The 21,696-nt window shown below is 44.5% G+C and overlaps 1 protein-coding gene across 3 annotated transcripts in view; it reads right to left on the bottom strand.

Annotated features, from left to right (window-relative positions):
- Window positions 1-7,836: 7,836 nt before the first annotated feature.
- LOC147111942 (neurobeachin-like) overlaps window positions 7,837-21,696 on the bottom strand; it is a 1,011,877-nt gene continuing 998,017 nt past the window's right edge. For all 3 annotated transcript variants that reach the window (XM_085999351.1, XM_085999350.1, XM_085999349.1), the window contains one exon: window positions 7,837-9,386. In XM_085999351.1, coding sequence (XP_085855477.1) covers window positions 9,296-9,386 — 91 coding nt within the window. In that variant the 3' untranslated portion in view covers window positions 7,837-9,295. The remainder of the gene's footprint in view (window positions 9,387-21,696) is intronic.

Here is a 21,696-nt window from a genome sequence, read left to right as displayed (position 1 = left end):
GGGCTTTCAGGCCCCTTTGGTCATAAAGTGAGGTGCACATGCAGGGATGAGGTGGATACTGGAAAGGGTTCTCACCCTGACAGCCCGAGTGATGTCATTGAATTTTTTCCGGCATTGGGTTGGTGTCCTGCCAACCACGCTGTTGGACGTGACCCTGTTTGCCACCTCCCTCCATGCTTTCCGATATTCGGTGGGCAGCGGCCTACTGCCACCCTCAGGGAAGAGGATATGGCGCCTGCGGTCCACTGCGCCAACCAGCAGCCTCAGGTCACCCTCGCCGAAGCGCTGCGCTCTCTCCCTGGCCTTCTCCATTCTCCTGGGCGTGGAGCAGTTCCAGAAGCAGTGTTCAGGCCTTGCCTTAGGGCTGCAGTGTGCAGGGCGTGGCAGCCAAACAATTCCACCCTCCCCCTTTAAGTGCTGACCGGCACCTGACTGTCTGCCCTCAATGAACAACTCGCCGCACCTGCGCTGCGCCCGCCTTCGGTGTTTGCGCCCCGGATCGCCGGCTTAGCGCCTAATGATAATCATGCATCGCCTGCTTTAGCGCAGCAGCAACCTCTTGGGGCGATGCAACTGAATATCGGCGAAGGTGGCGCTAAGTTGCGCCGGGCGCAAAAGTTAGCGAACGCCATGCTGTAGCGCCCCAAACGTGGCTATACTGAATTTCTAGGCCTTAATTTCCCTTGCGTATAGCCTAAAATGTTGGGCCAGAAATTCCAGGCCAGAAGCGTGTGTACGGTCGGGTTACTCACGCATCTGGCCGTTGGAAATGCCGGCGTTCAGCAGGAACAGCGCATGCGGGGAACGCCGGCATTTCCAGACCCGAGGTCTATTCACAGCGCGTGCGACTGCACAGGCAGCGCTTGCGCAGTGAACTTTGTAGATTTCACTGATGGATTCAGTGAGGGTAAGTCCCTAGAACTTACACTTGAAAAAAGCAAGTGTAAAGTTGTTCATTGGCTGGGGAAGGAGATATATTTTATGGAGGAGCTTATGAAATGCAATATTTAGGTTTGGGAAAGGGAGGGAAGTTATTTTAAGAAATTTTAAGTAAGTTTTAAACTTTAATTTTTTTTTTAAACGGGTTTTCAGAACGGTAGGTAGAAGGAGCAATTGTGGCTGTGTGAATGGAATGTGAGAATGAGTTATGTATGTATGTCCACATATATTCCTTTACGTATATGTATGTATGTTTTATATTCCTTTACTAATGTGTATGAATGTATATTTTTAATTATGATTTTCCAATAAGTTACTTTCTCTGAAAGTCATAATTAAATAATACATTCATACACATAAGGAATATATACATAACACGCAAAGGAATATATACAGACATACATACTTTCAGAAGCTCCACGATAAGAAATATCTTCCTCCGCAGCCTCTGGAGCAACTGTACCCATGCTTTTTTCATGTGTAAGTTGTAATGACTGGACCTCACTGAAAGCATTAATGAAAGCGGCGAATTATACTGCGCACGCGCTGCCTGTGCAGTCGCACGCGTTCTGCCTCTGAACCCCTTCGTTCAGAGGACAGGAAATGCCGGTTTTCCCCACATGCACTGTGCATGCTGAAAACCGGCATTTCATCCGGCCAGATGCGTAAGTACCCCGACCGTACTAGCGCATTTGGAAGGGAATTACTGGGCCAACATTTTACATGTCAATAAAATAAAAAATTTAACAATTGCACGACTTGCCCCCTCGCATCTGCGACTGAGGGTCCAAGGAGGTGCATTGCGCAAGAGGTCATCATCGTACGTATCCTCACACTGTTCCCTTTGGGGAACTGTATGAAGTGGTGGAAGGATTTATGGCCGTGATTAACGCTCATTCCGTGACCGTAACCATCTTTGAACCAGCCATTAGGGTGGTTAGTCCTATGGCGGGAGGGTTTTACGGGCTCCCACAACCCATCTGAGGGGGGGGGGCCACCAACACCCACGGACGCAAGTATCCCGCTGGATGTCCACCCAGAATTTAAAGTTGGAGCTCCGACTCCACTTGCCGGGACTGTCTGGAGTGGGGTTCAAAACCCTACTCCTTCTGGCCCAGCGGCGGGGATGCTTACTGCTACGCAAAAGGCCCACTCCGCACAAAAGGTGACACCCATACGTTTCCTGCGCCTTTTCCCTCCCTGTGACTGGAGCCCTATGCTGCCATTTCACGTTGCTAATCGGATTGGGCCTTTGTCATAGCAGTAGGATCCCTGCCGCTGGGCCAGATCAGGGTAGGGTTTCGAACCCCGCTCCAGACAGTCCCGGCAAGTGGAGTCGGAGCTCCGGCTCTAAATTCTGGGTTGACATCCAGTGGGATATTTGCGTCCGTGGGTGTGGGTGGCCCCCCCTCCTTCTATAGCTTGTGGGAGCCCGTAAAACCCTCCCGCCATAGGACTAACCGCCCTAATGGCTGGTTCAAAGATGGTTACGGTCACGGAATGAGCGTTAATCACGGCCATAAATCCTTCCACCACTTCATACAGTTCCCCAAAGGGAACAGTGTGAAGACACGTATGACGACGACATTGCTAAATAAATAAATGGAATTAAAAAAATTCTTTTAGGGCTTTTAAAAGTCTTTAAATTGCTTTAATTCTCTTTAAAACTACTTCAGATTACTCAAAATAATGTAAACTTTTTAAAAAGTTTATAAAAGTTACCAAAATCTTCAAAAAACTTCCAAAAACCTATTTAAACTGCTGTTTTGCATGTAGAAATGCTTAGCAGCTTGACAGAAACATTGGGGGCGTGTCCAGTGAAACTGAGACCTCAAGGGGCGTGTCTCACTTACACTGCACGCTCCTGGCTTCGCGCTGGCTGCACTCCTGGGCGGCGTGACGTCATACGCTGCCCGGGATTCTTCTTTTTCATTCAGCAAGTCCAGGCGTCCCTGGAGCTGATCGTCAGTAGCGCGGGGTAAGTGTAAATACGGGGCTTGCACGCGCTGCAAGCCCCGTTCTGGAATTTCTGGGCCGTTATACAAGTGTCTACCTCTGAAGCCAAGACCTCCTTCAATATGGACATCTTGAACTGATATAAGAAAAGGAGTACCAGCAGTTCCACAACATGTTTTTCAAAGAATCCCCTGCTATTAAGATAAGCTTTAATAGCTTACGCTGATGACTAGAAATGAAGTTGCCTCCATCTGCTGGCTCAGTGAGTTTATCCAGTGAGTAGCTTAGTCTATAGCCCAGGAAGATCACAAATTTGATCTGTATTCTGTGATGGTTTGGCTGATCTCAGCTGAGGCAGAGGGGTAGAAGTGCTACAATTGGTCTCAACACAATTGGTTAGGGAAGGGAAAAGCAGCTATGGTTCCCGTTGTAAGAATAGACAGGTCAAGGAAGATTTGAGCAAGAGCCCATGAAAATAAGGTGCATGTACAGTATAATGTTAATTACACTGCCTGGCAATGAAACAGTTAAAACTAAAATGTTGAAATAGCCTATGCTAAGCGTAGCTACTGTAATTCTAGGTTATGTCTTTAAAAGAATTTAGTAAGAATGCTTTGCTGAGATAAACTGCTCATGGTCGACCAGCTTTATCTTAATCAATGTAGCTCTGGACAATGTCCTCGCTCCTAAAGAAATTAGCCTGTTGAGATAAGACACTCATGGCTGATCGGTCTCCTCTCCTTTCAGTCTAAACTCATCAAGCTGACAATAGCCAATCAACCTTATCTTCACTCAGCTTGTTATGTTGGAAATACGTCACATTTCGAGGCTCCAGGTACAAGGGTCGGGCTTGTACCAATTACAAGACCAGCATAAATATAGGTGATGCTAAGAGGTCATCAGTAGAGGTAAAGCTACAGAGGAGAAGAGAATACTGGTTGGGTTACGACTGTTCTCAAGAATGGAATGGGGTAATAGCATTCTGTTCATGTAACTTTCGCTTGAGCATTGTAATTATCTCAGTTTTGTGCTTTGTTTGATCACCTCAATAAAGAATCTCATCACCACACACAAGGTGGCAGGGTCAGATTTATTACGAATCTGGTGACCGTGGCAGGACCCTGACTGCAATGAGTTCTTTTGCGGGGTTCAAACACTCCCGACGGTCAAGGATCGCAACCTAACGTCGGGGTTATGAAACCATTTTGCGACAGGACGGGAGCGGAGGAGCTTTAGCATCTTCCAATAGTAATAGTAACCATAATGGTGCTTGTGAGAGAAGCTGTCCAAAAGAAACTGAGCGATGTGACCGGTAGTGAGAAATTGATTCACCATTTGACGGGGCAGATGAGCCTTTTGAGGCAGCGTCAAGTTACTTAGAGACTTTAGTTAAGAAGAGAAATTTAAAATTGAAGTGTACGTTGTAAATTGTCTTAATTTTTGCTTGGCTTGATCACTTCAAGAAAGAATCTCGTCACCACCCACAAATGTCAGGGTCTGATTTATTACACGGTTCTTAATTACTATCTAGTGACCCCTGCTGGAGAATATGCAATATGCTTTGTGGACTGTGGTGAGGGCAGGTTCAGGATTAGCTGTGATAAACCTGCTATCAATGAATCTGTGGACAACACATCAATTGGGTGCAGAACTTGAGGATAACGGACTCCTGTTGAACCATAACCCAAAAAAGAACTCAGCGGAGGAGTAGAAAGGATAAAATAGGTAAGAAAACAAGAGATGGAGTTGGCTGCATACAAAGCTCACTGGGAGTGATCTAAACACCAGCAAAGAGTACACATGTTGCTTGAACAACCAAAATCTTTGAAGGACAACACACAGTATTAGCAATGTCTGCTCAGGTGTTAAGCCATGACAATGCCACTTTACTTTTCTCCTCCTTTCTTCAGAATCAGAAAGACTTGCATTTATATAACACTTTTATATAGAAATTACATTTCAAACGGGTAGAAATTGGCATGCGTTGCACCTGTTTTTCAGACATAAAATGGGCACAAAGCATACCAAGTTAGCAGTGGGACAGCCTGCACCCAATCTGCACAGGCACACCAACTGAGGTCAATTCTGTTGCCTGATTGGGTCAAAGGCTGATCGCAATTTTTACAGTGGCTGTGATGGTATGGCTATATGGAATACCAAATCATTATGGAGACAAAACCTATTATGATAATTTTTTTATTTTAGGGTGGTGGTAGTATTGTCTAGAATTATCCTAAGCTAATACCCTAGACTCTTAAGTGCTGGCCCATGATGGCGTGAGTAACTGACTAGAAACAGAGCATTCAACACACTGATGACATCCGAAAAATCATCTAGCAAATTTGTGCTAATCGTGCAGTGGGTTTGGGTTCCTTCAGGAGGAGGTAGGAATAACACCAATATCCATGCAATGAGGGTGTTAGAGTAGCCATCATACAAACCTGAAAATAATTCCTGGGTCAGAGAAGAGCCCAAGGAGGAAAAATTTGGTTGCTTTGCGCCTCCCGTTAGCGCTTAGGGCGTCAATGGGACGCAAAGCAACTAGTGCCCGGGCGCGGTGATGTTTGTGCCGCTCGCAAAATTGACCAGGCATTTTGCAGCGGCGCTAAACACTACCGCCATGATCTCCTGCACCCACTGATCATGACGTCAGTTCAGCGTGCAACGCCCCGGACCGGATATTGAGTGGCGCCCCCCTGCCTTAGCGCCTGCTGCTACCAACGATAGGTTGAGGGGAGCGTTTTGCAGTCGGAAAGGGACTGGGAGAGCACTATTTAAAGGCGACCGCTTCCTGCCTTTTTTTGTCGGCGACATTTTTGCACCACGCATTCTGAGAGAGACACTTCTGGAGATTCAATGCTGTGTGAAGGAGTTTTGGGTACTGAGCAGCACTTTGCAGGTTCATTTTGATTTGACCTTCCTTGCATCGATTTAGAAGAGACTATGGAGGCTGCACTCTGAGCTCTTTCCCTGGGCCTCTCCATTGTTCTTTCCAGCAGATTTGATGTACAGGTCTCTCCAGGCCGAGATTCAAGGCTGCAATAAGCAGGGTGTGGATGGAGAGCAAGATCGACCCTCCCCTTTAAGAATTGGCCGGCGCCAGTGTGTCTGTGCTCCATTGCTAACTGACATCACATGAGCGTCGCCAGCGCTCTGAGGTAGCACCTCGCTCCTCGGCGTTAGCGCCTCAAGAGAGGTGTGTAGCACCTGATTTAGCACTCCAATCACCTCCAGGGGCGATAGAAGCCAAGTTTGCAGTTGGAGGCGATAATTAACAGCAGGTGCTAAACTTTGCGCCCGGCTGATAATTGCGCCTCAAATGGGGTGATACCCAATTTCTCCCCCCATGTCTTTTCCTGGTAATATAAAGTGGAATGTAACCAATTGGTGCAGTTGGTGTGCATCAGTTCCACAGCTGACAATAGTGTCCTTCTGTGCTTAACATGTCTGTCCCTGATCTAGAGTGCTCGTACTTAAGTTCAGACTGGGGACCAGCTCCAAAGATTCACTCTTAGTTGGAGGAGGTGCATGAAGCAAAATCATCCATTGTCCAAGGATTACTGGCACAATGTGACGTAATAAAACTCACTACGCACTTGGTTCGAGTATAAAGCAAGGCTTTAATCAACTTATTTCAAAACATGGAGGTCTAGTTGTCCTTCACTAGTTCCTGTCTTACAAAATGTCCCTGGGCAAGCTGGGCCCATGCCCGAGTATTTATACTCCTTGGACGGCGCCACCAGCTGGCCATCCAGTGTTATTTCATGAGTTGTTTCTTCATGATGATGAGATTTATAACACAATGCTTTATATATTCTCAAAGAACATTCTCCAACAGATGAAAGACAGGCATTTGACTCTTGTAAACTGTAACTCATATGGATACATAACAAAGACAAATGGGCTGAATTTTAACACTCAAAAACGGGTGGGTTGGGGTCGGGTCAGATGTTAAATTTAAAAAATCTGAAACCGGACCCCAACAGGCCCATATTACTGAAGCGGGCGGGCAGCCAACCTGCTCCCAGGAGGTGGGTTGGAAATTTAAATATTTTAATGAGACTGGCAGCCTCTGATTTAACTTGCTTTACATGTTTTACTGTGGCTGGCCAGGTTTCCCAGGCATTGGGAAACCCGGCAGCTGAAGGGAGGCGAGTGGGGAAACCCTTCCCGTAAAAACTCTGTCCCCACCTATGTAACCCGCCCCTGTTAATATCTAGGCCATGGTAGGTGGTTATCAGAAGAAATAGCCCACAACATAAACTACAGCTAGCATCAATTGAAGGTTTCAGAATGTCCAAAGCAGTTATAGCAGAACTAAGAACTCCCCAGAGGAGAAAAATCAACATCTAAACTACTCAACCAACACTTAGTGATAACATTGAAAATCTAAGAGTTATAGATACAAACTGATTTCAAATAAAGATATTTCCTGATAGAAAGCAACAGCAAGTTATTACAACAGAAGAAATCTGAAACTATAATTCTTGTGCAGCATCAGACTGGGACAAAATCAAATGGATCTGAGAGTTATAGCAAGTAAAGCTTTTAAAGCTGCCTTGTTGATGTTATTTTCCTCCACTTCTTGTGATGTATGTGGAAGACAATGAAAAAGAATTTCTTGTAGGTTGCAAGAAAACTGATTGAAGCGTTTAGAAACTTCAAAAGTCAGAAGATTTCCATGCCTTCAAATGCTCTACTGAGTTCAATGAAATCAGCATTGGGTTGCTGCAATTCAAACTTAATTTAAAAACGTGATCACCAAGAACTCTATTTGAATTTGGAGATTTGCAATTTACTGCAGAGGGAAAAAATGACAAGCAGTTACATTTATTAGAGAAGCATTTTTCAATTAGATGAAAACATATTCTCATTTTCCTACATTTGACAAGATTCACAGAAGCTCCACAGGACACTATCTTGACAAAAGAGCAAAACAAATTAGTTCTTTGCATATTTTATTTTTTTCAATTTTAATTTCCAACTGACACACATCTGGCATATTTTACATCTTTGCCATAAAACAGCGTTACAATAGCTCAAGGATTTTGTATATCCAAAATATTTAACTGTGATTTCCAGATGAAATGAAATTGTTTTCCAGATGCTTATTCCCACCCCCTCCCCATTCTAGACTAAAAACTCATAATATTTTGCACACATGTGATGTACAACTTAATAGTTACGCAGTCAGACTTTCTTCATGGTTTTAATTGTTTAAATACAAACAACGAGTAAAGAACTCAGTGCTAAAATTTACTATTACAGTGTGGATGACAAATCAATAATCACAGCAATAAATAATATGTTTCTGGTGCAAAGTGCCAATACAAAGAATCCAATAATTATTTCTTAAATAAACAACTGCAAGTGAGTGTAATTTCCAAGAAAACTACATTCCTGTTACATGCCTCTTAGCCCTACCAACACAGTATGTACATCTATGACTTTTGACGATACAGTCACCAAATATACAAAGAAGTAAACATGAAGTGATTTTTTTAACCCCTGTGTATGTGTGTTTAATTAGAATAATATGCCAGAAATATCTTTAAGTGATTTTTGCTACAGTAAAAAAAAATGCAAGGTACTCCTATTCTCGTGCCTACTAGGAAAGCTGAAAATGTAGTTTATAAGCTGGAGAGCCAAGATCTCACAATATTCACCTCATTAAGATAACTTTTGACAGTGTACAGAAACCAAACTGTGTTTGTATGTTTATAGCACAGCACAGAATGTGGATCTCATTGCCACACTGTAAAATTAGATGGCCAAGTCAACTTTGTCCTCAAAGCTAATAAATGTCAGGTACTTTCTACCAAGTTCCACCAGCTTTTAAAAAAAAATACCATAAGGGTATGACTGGAACGCTGGATTTACAGATTGTGCACAATGGAACTTCAAACTGCTTAAGAAACAGCTGTTTTGGGTGTTTCATTTTCTATAAAAGGTATCGTATTAAAGTAACACTTATGAAAAGTATTATTTCACAGATTGGATATTGGCTGAAAATAAATGGTCTTCTCTTAGCCCGAAATATTAACTTGGCACGTTCTTCAGAAACTTTTCCCTGACACATTTTTGTCAATAAAGTTACTTGGAAATATTAATTACTCAACATATTCTGATTCGTCTACCTTACATCACTGAATCATAAATTAAAATGGTATTTCTTTGTTGTAGCTGGTGCTCAGTGGTAGGAAGAAAGAAAACACAGCAATTTTGATTGCTTTTACACGTAAAGAATACAATGTACAACTATTGCTAGATGTAATGGAATGTATAACAGAGGTCAATGCAGAGGGCATCATGTTCCACCACCTATACTGGGGCGTTCACTGCAGCACTTGTGCTCTCAGCTGGAACTGGCAATCACACTTCAGCCTCCCTTAAAATTGGTTTAGTATCTGTTCTGATGTTCATAATGCCACCGGTTGAAATCTATGTTAAAAGCTACGATACTGCCCGAAGCCATGCCTGTTATCAGTGTTCTGTAATAGAAATATAAAAATGTTATATTCAAAATGTAATCTTTAAACATCATTTTGCATAATGCATACAAACAAGTTTTTAAAAATCTTTCAGGTACCCACAGTATTCACATGGGACAAATTTGAATCAATTTCCTAGTTGAATTATGCTTTTGAATCAAATATCAATCATAATTATTCTTGAGTTTTATTTCAGTAAATTAGCTTTAAATGTATGACTTTTTATAGTGGAAAGTTATTGTTCCTTTTCGAACAATGAAATTGTAAAATACTTCCAAGGTGGCTCAGCAGAATATTTTAAGCATAGAAATGCACAAACAGGCTCTTCTGATAACTCAGTGAATTTACTCAGTGAGTAGCTCAGCCATATAAACCAGGAAGGTTCCAGGTTTGAATCCCAGTGTGTGCCGAGTTAGCTGCTATCAGCTGGGGTGGCAGTAGGGGTGCTGCAATTGGTCTTATTTTGCCTGGACTACAATTAGCCAGGGTTCTGGCTCCCAAGGACTATCCATGATCCTTGCAGAAAGTGCCACATGTATGAACATTGGGTGAGGGCAGTATTGGGCTGGACTGTGAGCCTCCTGCTGTCTAATAGCCTGTCATATTCAAACATGAATAATGTCCACTTAGGTGAACTATAGGAGTATAACTGGCTCCCCCCCATGGACATGTACCCGAGCAAGGAGTCAACACCTTCAGAAAAGGAAGGGAACACATAGGCAAGAAATGCACAGGCTTAACACATCATCCATCCTGCAGGTTTATATAGACTTTGCTTGTAAATGTTATAAATATCCTACCTGCAACTCATTGGATAATTCAGATTTTTTAGATGTTTTTGAAAAATTACATTTACTGTATTTTTTAAGTAATCAGGAAAAGTATTTTAGCTAACTAATTCAACTGTACTGGTGAGGGTGTCATATACAAAGATTGCTGCACATATGTGAAGATAGTTATATTTGGGTATGGAGTATTTATGTTGAGCATGGCCTACACTGAAAAGTGACAAAGGATATAGAGGTGTCACTGCCATTCCATAGTTTAACTGTATAAGTCACAGAATTGTTGTTACCTTTCTAAATAGAATTAATTGTCCACATCTGAATGACCTTCACTGTTCAAATGCTAACTCTCTCAGCACACTGTGAGCATACTGATGAATTAGCTCTTCCACTTGGAAGCAGCTTGTCCGTTTAAGAGTTTGCAGAGGAATACATCTTACCTTCAGGCCTGCTGCCAAGATGATAGGATAGACAAGCTTCCAGTATTATATCTGACTTTCCCCTGCCTTATTTGCACCCTGTTCAGTCCTCTACTTACTGATCCCTATTTTGAGTAGAGCTTTGTACTTCTGTTTAATGTAATATTTTCATTTAAAATAAAACATTCAAACACTGGGGGCTGGATTTTCATTGGGCCGTGGAGTCAGGATTGGAGGCATGTGGGGGTTTAAAATCCCGAAATTGGGGGTCCCGACCCCATCCCGCCCCCAACCCGCCTCCATGCCAGTTTCAAAGGAGGCGGGTACCCGCCCGCACTGGGACCTGCCTCCCCGAGGCGGGAAAGGGATTAGTGCCAATTAACTGCCTGTTAACAGGTAGTTAACAGGCAGTTTTTAGCCTAATCCCTATTTTTATTGTTGAAATGTGGGATTCCCGACGGCTTCAAACCACGCTAAGTTAGCAAGGCGGGCTGTCGGGATGAAGGGCTTGGAGGGGTCGAGATGTCCGGTGTTCAGGTGAGTGATGGGTGCATGAGTGCAGAGGTAAGTCTGTTTGGTCTGTGTAAAGTGTTTAAAGAAGTTCTACTAACCTTTACAGCCTTCCTTCCTTCAGGTCTTGGGAGTCCCTCATCTCACCGGCACAGAAAGCAGAATGGCCGCCAGCTTTCAAAATCTGCAGCCTCTGCTTTCTGTTCCGGGGAGATCTCTAAATCATCCTGAGAGGAAGGAATTAACCTGGAGTGCAGATTGTCAGTGTTTGACAGCTTCAAACAGCTGTGAAACGCTGATATTTCATCTGTCAAAAGGTCTTGACAGATGAAATTTCAATCTGTGATGTCACCTGTTGCCGGGTGACCCTTAATTGGCCCGCTGAGCCCGCTGGGCGAGCTCAACAAGGTCAATCAAGTCAAAATCGCATAGGTTGGCTAGAACTCGATGGAGGCAGGACTACAACCCCAAAAGTTGTAGTCCCGCCTCCTACCCGACTTCTCAATGAAAATCCAGCCCTGGGTAAATTGGAATCACAGCACCAAAACTAATCTAGAACTCATCACTACATGGATACTAACATTAAATGTTTTGAAATGACATCTTAGAAAACAATGCACATCTATCATTCCTAACATGAGCCAGTTTATTTTTTATTCGTTCCTGGAATGTGGGCTTTGCTGGCAAGGCTAGCATTTATTGCCCATCACTAATTGCCCTTGAAGGTGGTGGTGAGCCGCCACCTTAAACCGCTGCAGTCCTTGTGGTGAAGGTACTCCCACAGTGCTGTTAGGGAGGGAGTTCCAGGATTTTGACCCAGTGGCGATGAAAGAATGTCGATATATTTCCAAGTCAGGATGGTGTGTAACTTGGAGCTGGGGAGTGGGATTAGGCTGGATAGCTCTTTGTTGGCCGGCGTGGACACGATGGGCCAAAATGGCCTCCTTCCGTGCTGTAACTTTCTATGATTCACTTTCTATGATTCTATGAATCCCACAATCAACGGATCAGTTCAAAGGTCTGCAATCCTGCCACATCCAGTCATGAATGGTGGTGGACAATTAAACAACTAACGGGAGGAGGAGGCTCCATGAATATCCCCATCCTCAATGATGACAGAGCCTAGCACGTGAGTGCAAAAGACAAGGCTAAAGCGTTTGCAACCACCTTCAGCCAGAAGTGCCGAGTGGATGATCCATATCGGTCTCCTCCTGAAGGCCCCACCATCACAGAAGCCAGTCAATTCGAGTCACTCCACGTGATATCAAGAAACGGTTGAGCACACTGGATACAGGAAAGGCTATGGACCCTGACAACATCACGGCTATTGTGCTGAAGACTTGTGCTCCAGAACTAGCCATGCCTCTAGCCAAGCTGTTCCAGTACAGCTACAACTCTGGCATCTACCCGACAATGTGGAAAATTGCCCAGATATGTCCTGTCCACAAAAAGCAAGACAAATCCAATCTGGTCAATTACCGCCCCATCAGCCTACTCTCAATCATCAGCAAAGTGATGGAAGGTGTCGTTGACAGTGCTATCAAGCGGCACTTCCTCACCTGTTCACCGATGCTCAGTTTGGGTTCCGCTAGGACCACTCGGCTCCAGACCTCATTATAGCCTTGTTCCAAACATGGACAAAAGAGCTGAATTCCAGAGGTGAGATGAGAGTGACTGCCCTTGACATCAAGGCAGCATTTGACAGAGTGTGGCATCAAGGAGCCCTAGTAAAATTGAAGTCAATGGGAATCGGGAGAAAACTCTCCACTGGCTTGGAGTCATACCTAGCACAAAGGAAGATGGTTGTAGTTGTTGGAGGTCAATCATCTCAGCCCCAGGACATTGCTGCAGGAGTTCCTCAGGGCAGTGCCCTAGGCCCAACCATCTTCAGTTGCTTCATCAATGACCTTCCCTTCATCATAAGGTCAGAAGTGGGGATGTTCGCTGATGATTTCAGTGTTCAGTTCCACTCGCAACTCCTCAGATAATGAAGCAATCCAAGCTCGAATGCAGCAAGACCTGGATGACATTCAGGCTTGGGCTGATAAGTGGCAAGTAACATTTGCGCCACAAAAGTGGCAGGCAATAACTATCTCCGAGCGAGAGTCTAACTACCGCCCCTTGACATTCAATGGCATTACCATCGCCAAATCCCCAACACCGTGGGGGTCACCATCGACCAGAAACTTAACTGGACCAGCCACATAAATACTGTGGATGCAAGAGCAGGTCAGAGGCTGGGTATTCTGCGGTGAGTATCTCGCCTCCTGACTCCTCAAAGCCTTTCCACCATCTACAAGGCACAAGTCAGGAGTGTGATGGAATACACTCCACTTGCCTGGATGAGTGCAGTTCCAAGAACACTCAAGAAACTCAACGCCATCCAGGACAAAGCAGCCTGCTTGATCGGCACCCCATAGAATCATAGAAAGTTACAGCACGGAAGGAGGCCATTGCAGCCCATCGTGTCCGCGCCGGCCAACAAAGAGTTATCCAGCCTAATCCCACTTCCCAGCTCTTGGTCCGTAGCCCTGCAGGTTAGAGCATCCCAAGTGCACATCCAAGTACTTTTTAAATGTGGTTAGGGTTCCTGCCTCTACCACCCTTTCAGGCAGTGAGTTCCAGACCCCCACAACCCTCTGGGTGAAGAAATTTCCCCTCAAATCCCCTCTAAACCTTCCACCAATTACTTTAACTCTGTGCCCCCTGGTTTTTGACCCCTCTGCTAAGGGAAATAGCTCCTTTCTATCCACTTTATCTATGCCTCATATAATTTTATACACCTCAATAAGGTCTCCCCTCAGCCTCCTCTGTTCCAAGGAAAACAGATCCAGCCTATCCAGTCTTTCCTCATAGCTAAGATTCTCTACTCCCGGCAACATCCTTGTAAAGCTCCTCTGTACCCTCTCTAGTGCAATCACATCTTTCCTGTAATGTGGTGACCAGAACTGCACGCAGTACTCTAGCTGAGGCCTAACTAGTGTTTTATACAGTTGAAGCATAACCCCCCTGCTCTTGTATTCTATGCCACGGCTAATAAAGGCAAGCATTCCATATGCCTTCTTAACCACCTTATCTACCTGGCCTGCTACCTTCAGGGATCTGTGGACATGCACTCCAAGGTCCCTTTGTTCCTCTACGCTACTCAGTGTCCTACCATTTAATGTGTATTCCCTTTCCTTGTTAGCCCTTCCCAAATGCATTACCTCACACTTCTCCGGATTGAATTCCATTTGCCGCTGTTCTGCCCACCTGACCAATTTATTGATATCTTCCTGCAGTCTACAGCTTCCTTCTTCAGTATCAACCACACAGCCGAGTTTAGTATAACAACAGAAAACGCTGGAAAAACTCAGAAGGCCAGGCAGCATCAGTCGTAAAAACCCAACTGGTTCACTAATGTCCTTTAGGGAAGGAAACCTGCCATCCTTACCCGGTCAGTCATTATATGACTCTTAACTGCCCTCTGAAATGGCCTAGCAAGCCGTTCAGATGTACCAAACTGCTACGATGAAGCCACAAGGACTGCAGCGGTTCAAGAAGGCAGCTCACCACCACCTTCTCAAGGGCAATTAGGGATGGGCAATAAATGCCGACCTTGCCAGCAACGCCCACTTCCCGTGAACGAATAAATAAAGAAAAAGCTCAGTGGTTTCCAGACCCACTCCAGATATTTGAGCATATAATATAGGCCAATGTTTCAGTGCAGTAGTGAGAGCGTGCTGCACTGTCAGGGGTGCTAGCATTCGGAAGAGATATTAAACCAAGGTCCTGTTTGCTCTCTCAGGGAGCTAGGAAAGATCCCATGGCACTATTTGAAGTAGAGCAAGGGAGTTTTCCTGCTGTTGTGGCTAACATTTACCTCTCAACCATCACCACTAAAAAGGATTAGCTGCTCATTTATCTCCTTGCTGTTTGTGGGACCTTGCTGTATGAAAATTGACTGCCTTGTTTGCCTACATTACAACAGAGACTAAAGTGTTCCTCATTGGCTGTGAAATGCTTTGGGATGTCCTGAGAACGATAAAGGTGCTATATAAATGCAAGTTCTTTATTTTCTTGAGATGCTGGAAGTTTCAGGAGCACAAACAGTGATACCCAAGTTCTCATCCTGCATCCTGGCATTTATGTTAGTAAATGCACATGCTAGATTTGGTTGTGGGAATTGCTGGTGGACACATCTCTTTAAAAGATGCAAGTGTGACAAGAGTTCCAACTGCAAAGTGTGTCCTAATGTACTACTGCCACGTATGTTAAACAATCAGAGGTGATCAAGTTACCGCATAACATGTAACGAGGAAAACACATTATGGCAGGCATACATTCTTGGTATAAGGTACTGGTAGATAGCCTTAAATTGGCAAAAAAATGTCCCGCTGTTCCCCCACTGAATGTTGCAAACACTAACCGTTTGCACCACCTCCTGTCAGATACTCTGCACCACTCTCCTGTTGGGAGAGTACCCTGAACCTTTCATAGAATCACAGAAACTTACAGCACAGAAAGAGGCGTTTCGGCCCATCGTGCCCGTGCTGGCTCTTGGAAAGAGCAGTCGTGCTCAGTCCCACAGCCCCGCTTTTTGTCCGTAACCCTGTAAGTTCCTCATCCTCAAGTACCCGTCCAACTCCCTTTTAAAATTATTTATGGAATCAGCTTCCACCACCTTTTCAGCTAGAACCTTCCAGATCCTGACAGCTCTGAGTGAAATAAAATTCGCCTCATCTCCCCTCTAGATCTTTTGCCAATGATTTTGAATCGATGACCTCTAGTTATTCACCCACTCACCAGAGGGAACACTTTTTCCCTATTTACTCTATCAAAACCTCTCATTATCTTGAAAATCTCGATTAGGTCACCTCTTAACCTTCTCTGTTCCAAAGAGAACGGTTCTAACTTTTTTAACTTCTCTTCCTTAATAAAGTCCCTCATCCCTGGTAACATCCTGGTAAACCTCCTCTGGACCTTTTTTAATGCCTTTACATCTTTCCTGAAGTGTGGTGCCCAGAATTGTCCACAATACTCCAGCTGAGGCCTACCCAGTGATTCGAGCCTGATCTCTTTGCTTTTATATTCTATGCCTCTATTTATAAACACAAGTAACCCATATGCTTTTTTAACCAACTTATCAACTTGCCCTGCCACCTTTAGGGATTTGTGTATATGGACACCACGTTTGAACAGGTTAACCCTGCTTTTGCTATTACCTGAAGCAGCAGCTCCACCTGTGAATTGGAGTGTTCTTTAACGCTGCGGATTGATAGGTTGGCCAGTAAAGAATTGCAGGCTGAATACAATTTTTCCCTGGCATAAGAATACTTCTCTTCAAATGGGTGCTGCAGCGCTTGAAATAGCAGCACCCCCCCTTGGAAATCTCTCCACTACATTTCTGTGAGCTTCCAATGGTAGCTGAATTGGATGGCACGAGCTCATGTGTAATATGCAAGTAACTCTGAACCTGAAATTGCAGCGGGAACAGATGTGCAGAGTGGGGTAGGTGCCCAGTTCTCTCTGTACTGTCCCCGCCATCATTAAGCATTCTCGGATGTTCTGATAAAAGGAGCTATAGAAGTGTAAGCTTTGCTTTCTTTAAAAAAAATTCTGTTGAAATCAAAGGGTACTGTTTGAGGATTCAGTTTGAAAAGAATTGATCAGTTTCAAAGTCCTGAAAGAGAGATCAATCTGAATTTCTAAAATCAATATAGATTATTTAAGCTTCCACAGCAGTAAGAAATTCAAGGAAAAGAATCACTATATTATTTTAAAGTGTTTTTCACAGAATTAGCTTAGTTCTTAGAGTGACAATCTGCTTTAGTAGTTTGGTGGAAGGAAGTCTGGTGTGAATGGTTGTGGTGGTTGAAGGTCCATCACAGCCCCAGGACATCGCTGCAGGAGTTCCTCAGGGCAGTGTCCTAAGCCCAACCATCTTCAGCTGCTTCATCAATGACCTTCCCTCCAACATGAGGTCAGAAATGGGGATGTTCGCTGATGACTGCACAGTTTTCAGTGCCATTCACAACTTCTCAGATAATGAAGCAGTCCATGTCTGCACGCAACAAGACCCGGACAACGTTCAGGCTTGGGCTGATAAGTGGCAGGTAACATTCGTGCCACAGAAGTGTCAGGCAATGACTATCTCCAACAAGCGAGAGTCTAACCACCTCCCCTTGACATTCAATGGTATTACCATCGCCGAATCCCCCACCATCAACATCCTCAGGGTCATCATTGACCAGAAACTTAACTGGACCAGCCACATAAATACTGTGGCAACAAGAGCAGGTCAGAGGCTAGGTATTCTGCGGCGAGTGTCTCACCTCCTGACTCCCCAAAGCCTTTCCACCATCTACAAGGCACAAGTAAGGAGTGTAATGGAATACTCTCCACTTGCCTGGATGAGTGCAGCTCCAACAACACTCAAGAAGCTCGACACCATCCAGGACAAAGCAGCCAGCTTGATTGGCACCCCATCCACCACCTTAAACATTCACTCCCTCCACCACCGGCATACCGTGGCTGCAGTGTGTACCATCTACAAGATGCACTGCAGCAACTTGCCAAGGCTTCTTCGGCAACACCTCCCAAACCCGCGATCTCTTCCACCTAGAAGGACAAGGGCAGCAGGTGCATGGGAACACCACCATCTCCAAGTTCCCCTTCAAGTCACACACCATCCTGACTTAGAAGCATACCGCCGATCCTTCATCGTCGCTGGGTCAAAATCCTGGAACTCCCTCCCTAACAGCACTGTGGGAGTATATCCATCACATGGACTGCAGCGGTTCAAGAAGGCGGCTCACCACCACCTTCTTGAGGGCAATTAGGGATGGGCAATAAATGTTGGCCTTACCACCGACGCCCACATCCCATAAACGAATAAAAAAAATATATAATTATAGGTTCAATCCCTGCTCTATGTTGAGTTAGCTGATCTCAGTTAGGGTAGTAGTTGATGGTTCTACAATTAGTCTTGGGACTCCTGGACAAGGGTGCAGAAAAAGCAGCCAGAGTTCCAGCTCCTGACTGTAATCCAGTGTCCCTGTACCAGATGCCATACATCTTTGCAGTAAGGTTAGGACTAGGCCGTGCTGCGATACCCTCACAGTTGAATAGCCCGATGGTTGGATAGCAGTATTCTTTTATTTGCAGGTCCCATGAGGTCTCAATTCATGACCTCAGCAGCTGAAGAATTAGTTTCTCTAAGACCAAGAGATTCCTGTGCCAATATAGCCACTTCCACTTACTCCTCCTCACTCATGCTCAGTGCTTCTTCCAGTGCTCCCTGCTCAAACTGGTGCAGGCAGTTGCTGGGCTATTTCATGACCCAGCATAGGGAAGTTTCAGGCCATGTTCATACAAGATGCACCTTCTTACCCCAGTAAACAGCCACCTCACTTACTCCTCCCAGTTGAGGGAGTGCCTGGAAGAAGCAAGTGCACATATCCTAGAAGACAAACACCATTCACTATTACCAAGATAAGCACCAAGATAAAAACAATTAATGCCAAGTACACTCATCACTTGTAGATAAGTAAATGAATTGCATTTTGTTTCAACTTTATTCACATCGTCCTTTAACTGAATCACAAGTTATTGGCATGAAAAATACCTTATTCAACAAAGAAAAACAAATTTTAAGTGTTATCTGTGCAATGCAGAAACTACAACTGAACTGATATGGGATTCTATTTATTATGCATTCTGACCACAATCTCTTAGTGTACTTAAACTTTACTCATGTCTGTTGCAATGGAGCATTGCTCTCTAAAGATACAATATGGTTATCCAACACTGTTGTGGTTCTAAAAATGGGTACACCGACACATTGTCATGTCAGGAATAAATGTGGTTTCAGCCCTCATGAGTGCTGCATCTGAAATGGGGGTGGGGGAGGATGTGATAAGCATTTTTTGCCTTATAATGTAACATGGTATTGGCTACTTTAATTCTGTCATAAGGGGTTAAAAACCAGCTTCATTCACAAGACATGCTCTAGGTTGTTTCGACACAGTAGATGGAATATTTTGTCTTAACCAGGTCCCAGGAAGGAGCCAAGCCATTCAATTTAAATACAGATATCTTATAGGATTGGTTTTAGCACATGTTTGATTGACAGCTTTTTAAAAAAAAATTGGCAGTCATTTAATTCTGGTTGTTTTCTGGAAAGTATTTCTCAATCTGGCTGGTTGAAATTGGAGAACCTGTCTGAAGCTTTTGGAGAGTGATAGTCAGGCCATGAACAGTGAAATTGGAAAAAAAAAGTCAGTAAGAAACCATAGAAGACATAGTTTAGTGCAGCATTCGTGACTATTTGTTATTTTCAACGTACCAATAACTACTATAACATCTACATTGTGTCATTGCTACTGTTCATTTATTCTTTTACTGTTTAATAAATCTATTTGGCATTTAAAGATGGGATCACAGTCTAGTATGGTGTTATTCTACTGCTCCTAACATCAAGGAAGATCACACGAGGGGATGTGATAAAACCAGTTAGGTTGAAAGAAAGTGAAGAGCGTTCTCTGTTTGATCCATGGACATGCTATAAATTTACCTAGGTACCTAGGCAAATGAAAACATTCTCTGGGACATAGGGAGCGATGACTCATCTACAGGATGTCCGTCAAGAAAAGTGTGCCATCCAGCTTGGACACAAGGAAAGAGTATGTGCAAAAGGACAATGATTGTGCACTGTGCACAGTGCTTTAAATAGTACTTCCTATAGGATGTGGGAGTTCCCAATTTAGGGTTGCGTTATATTTGATAGACCCCACAAGAAATACATGCAAAAGTGAAGAGCGTACTCACAGTCACCATCCTCCTGATATAGCAATCTTCTTCCTTACTTGCAGCCAGGTACATTGGACCTGGGTGAAGACACTGACCTGATCAGTGACCACTCTCCATGCAGCTTGTGCCAATACCTTTATGGGAGTGTGGCCTTTAGCTCCAGCTATGGATACCCACTTTCGGTGCACCTCCTTAGCAAGACCTCCAAATCTCTTCAGCATGAAAGGGAGCAATGTTGTTCATACATCTTCACTGTTCTGTTGTAAACAATTAGCCCACTTCTCTGCCACCACAACAACATTCCCTCTAATGGTAAGCTGCAGCCCTTTAAGAACTGCTACCTCATCCAAATTTTACATTCCCAACCAAGCATGCTTTGTGGCAAGCTTTCCCTGTGTTAGTAGCCTATTCAAATTAGGGGCAAGAGCCCTTCATTGCAAAATTTAGTTTGCCGTGCCTTCTACACTGCTGTCATTGGTAAACATATAAAAAGGTCCCACTCAATGTAATTTTTTCAAAATTGGGATTTATTTCTTGTAATACTTTAGAACTTGCTGATGATTATGTAATATATGACAAATAACTTTTCCTTCCAGATTTTTAAAAAATTTGTTCATGGGATGTGGGTGTCGCTGGCAAGGCCAGCATTTATTGCCCATCCCCAATTGCCCTTGAGAAGGTGGTGGTGAGCCACCTTCTTGAACCGCTGCAGTCCTTGTGGCGAAGGTACTCCCACAGTGCTGTTAGGGAGGGAGTTCCAGGATTTTGACCCAGCGACGATGAAGGAACGGCGATATACTTCCAGGTCAGGATGGCGTGTGACTTGGAGGGGAACTTGGAGGTGGTGGTGTTCCCATGCGCCTGCTGCCCTTGTCCTTCTAGGTGGTAGATGTTGTGGATTTGTGAGGTGCTGCTGAAGAAACCTTGGCGAGTTGCTGCAGTGCATCTTGTAGATGGTACACACTGCAGCCACGGTACGCTGGTGGTGGAGGGAGTGAATGCTTAAGGTGGTGGATGGGGTGCCAATCAAGCGGGCTGCTTTGTCTTGAATGGTGTTGAGCTTCTTGAATATTGTTGGAGCTGCCCTCATCCAGGTAAGTGGAGACTATTCCATCACACTCCTGAGTTGTGCCTTGTAGATGGTGAAAAGGCTTTGGGAGTCAGGAGGTGAGACGTTTGCCACAGAATACCCAGCCTCTGACTTGTGCTTGTTGCCACATTATTTATGTAGCTGGTCCAGTTAAGTTTCTGGTCAATGGTGACCCCCAGGATATTGATGGTGGGGGATTCGGCGATGGTAATGCTGTTGAATGTCAAGGGGTGGTGGTTAGATGCTCGCTTGTTACCTGCCACTTATCAGCCCAAGCCTGAATGACGTCCAGATCTTGCTTCATGCGGGCATGGACTGCTTTATTAGCTGAAGAGTTGCAAATGGCACTGAACACTGTGCAGTCATCAGCGAACATTCCCTCCATCATAAGGTCAGAAGTGGGTATGTCATTGATGAAGCCGCTGAAGATGGTTGGGCCTAGGACACTGCCCTGAGGAACTCCTGTAGTGATGTCCTGGGGCTGTGATGATTGACCTCCAACCACCACAACCATCTTCTTTTGTGCTAGGTATGACTCCAGCCAGTGGAGAGTTTTTCCCCTCGATTCTCGTTTACTTCAGTTTTACTGGGGCTCCTTGCTGCCACACTCTGTCAAATGCTGCCTTGATGTCAAGGGCAGTCACTCTCACCCCATCTCTGGAATTCAGCTCTTTTGTCCATGTTTGGAACAAGGCTGTAATGAGATCTGGAGCCGC

Source organism: Somniosus microcephalus, chromosome 10 (assembly GCF_052327205.1).
Source record: "Somniosus microcephalus isolate GS21.2 chromosome 10, FLI_Smic_1.0, whole genome shotgun sequence".
NCBI lineage: Eukaryota > Metazoa > Chordata > Chondrichthyes > Squaliformes > Somniosidae > Somniosus > Somniosus microcephalus.
This window is presented reverse-complemented; position numbering and strand designations above follow the sequence as displayed.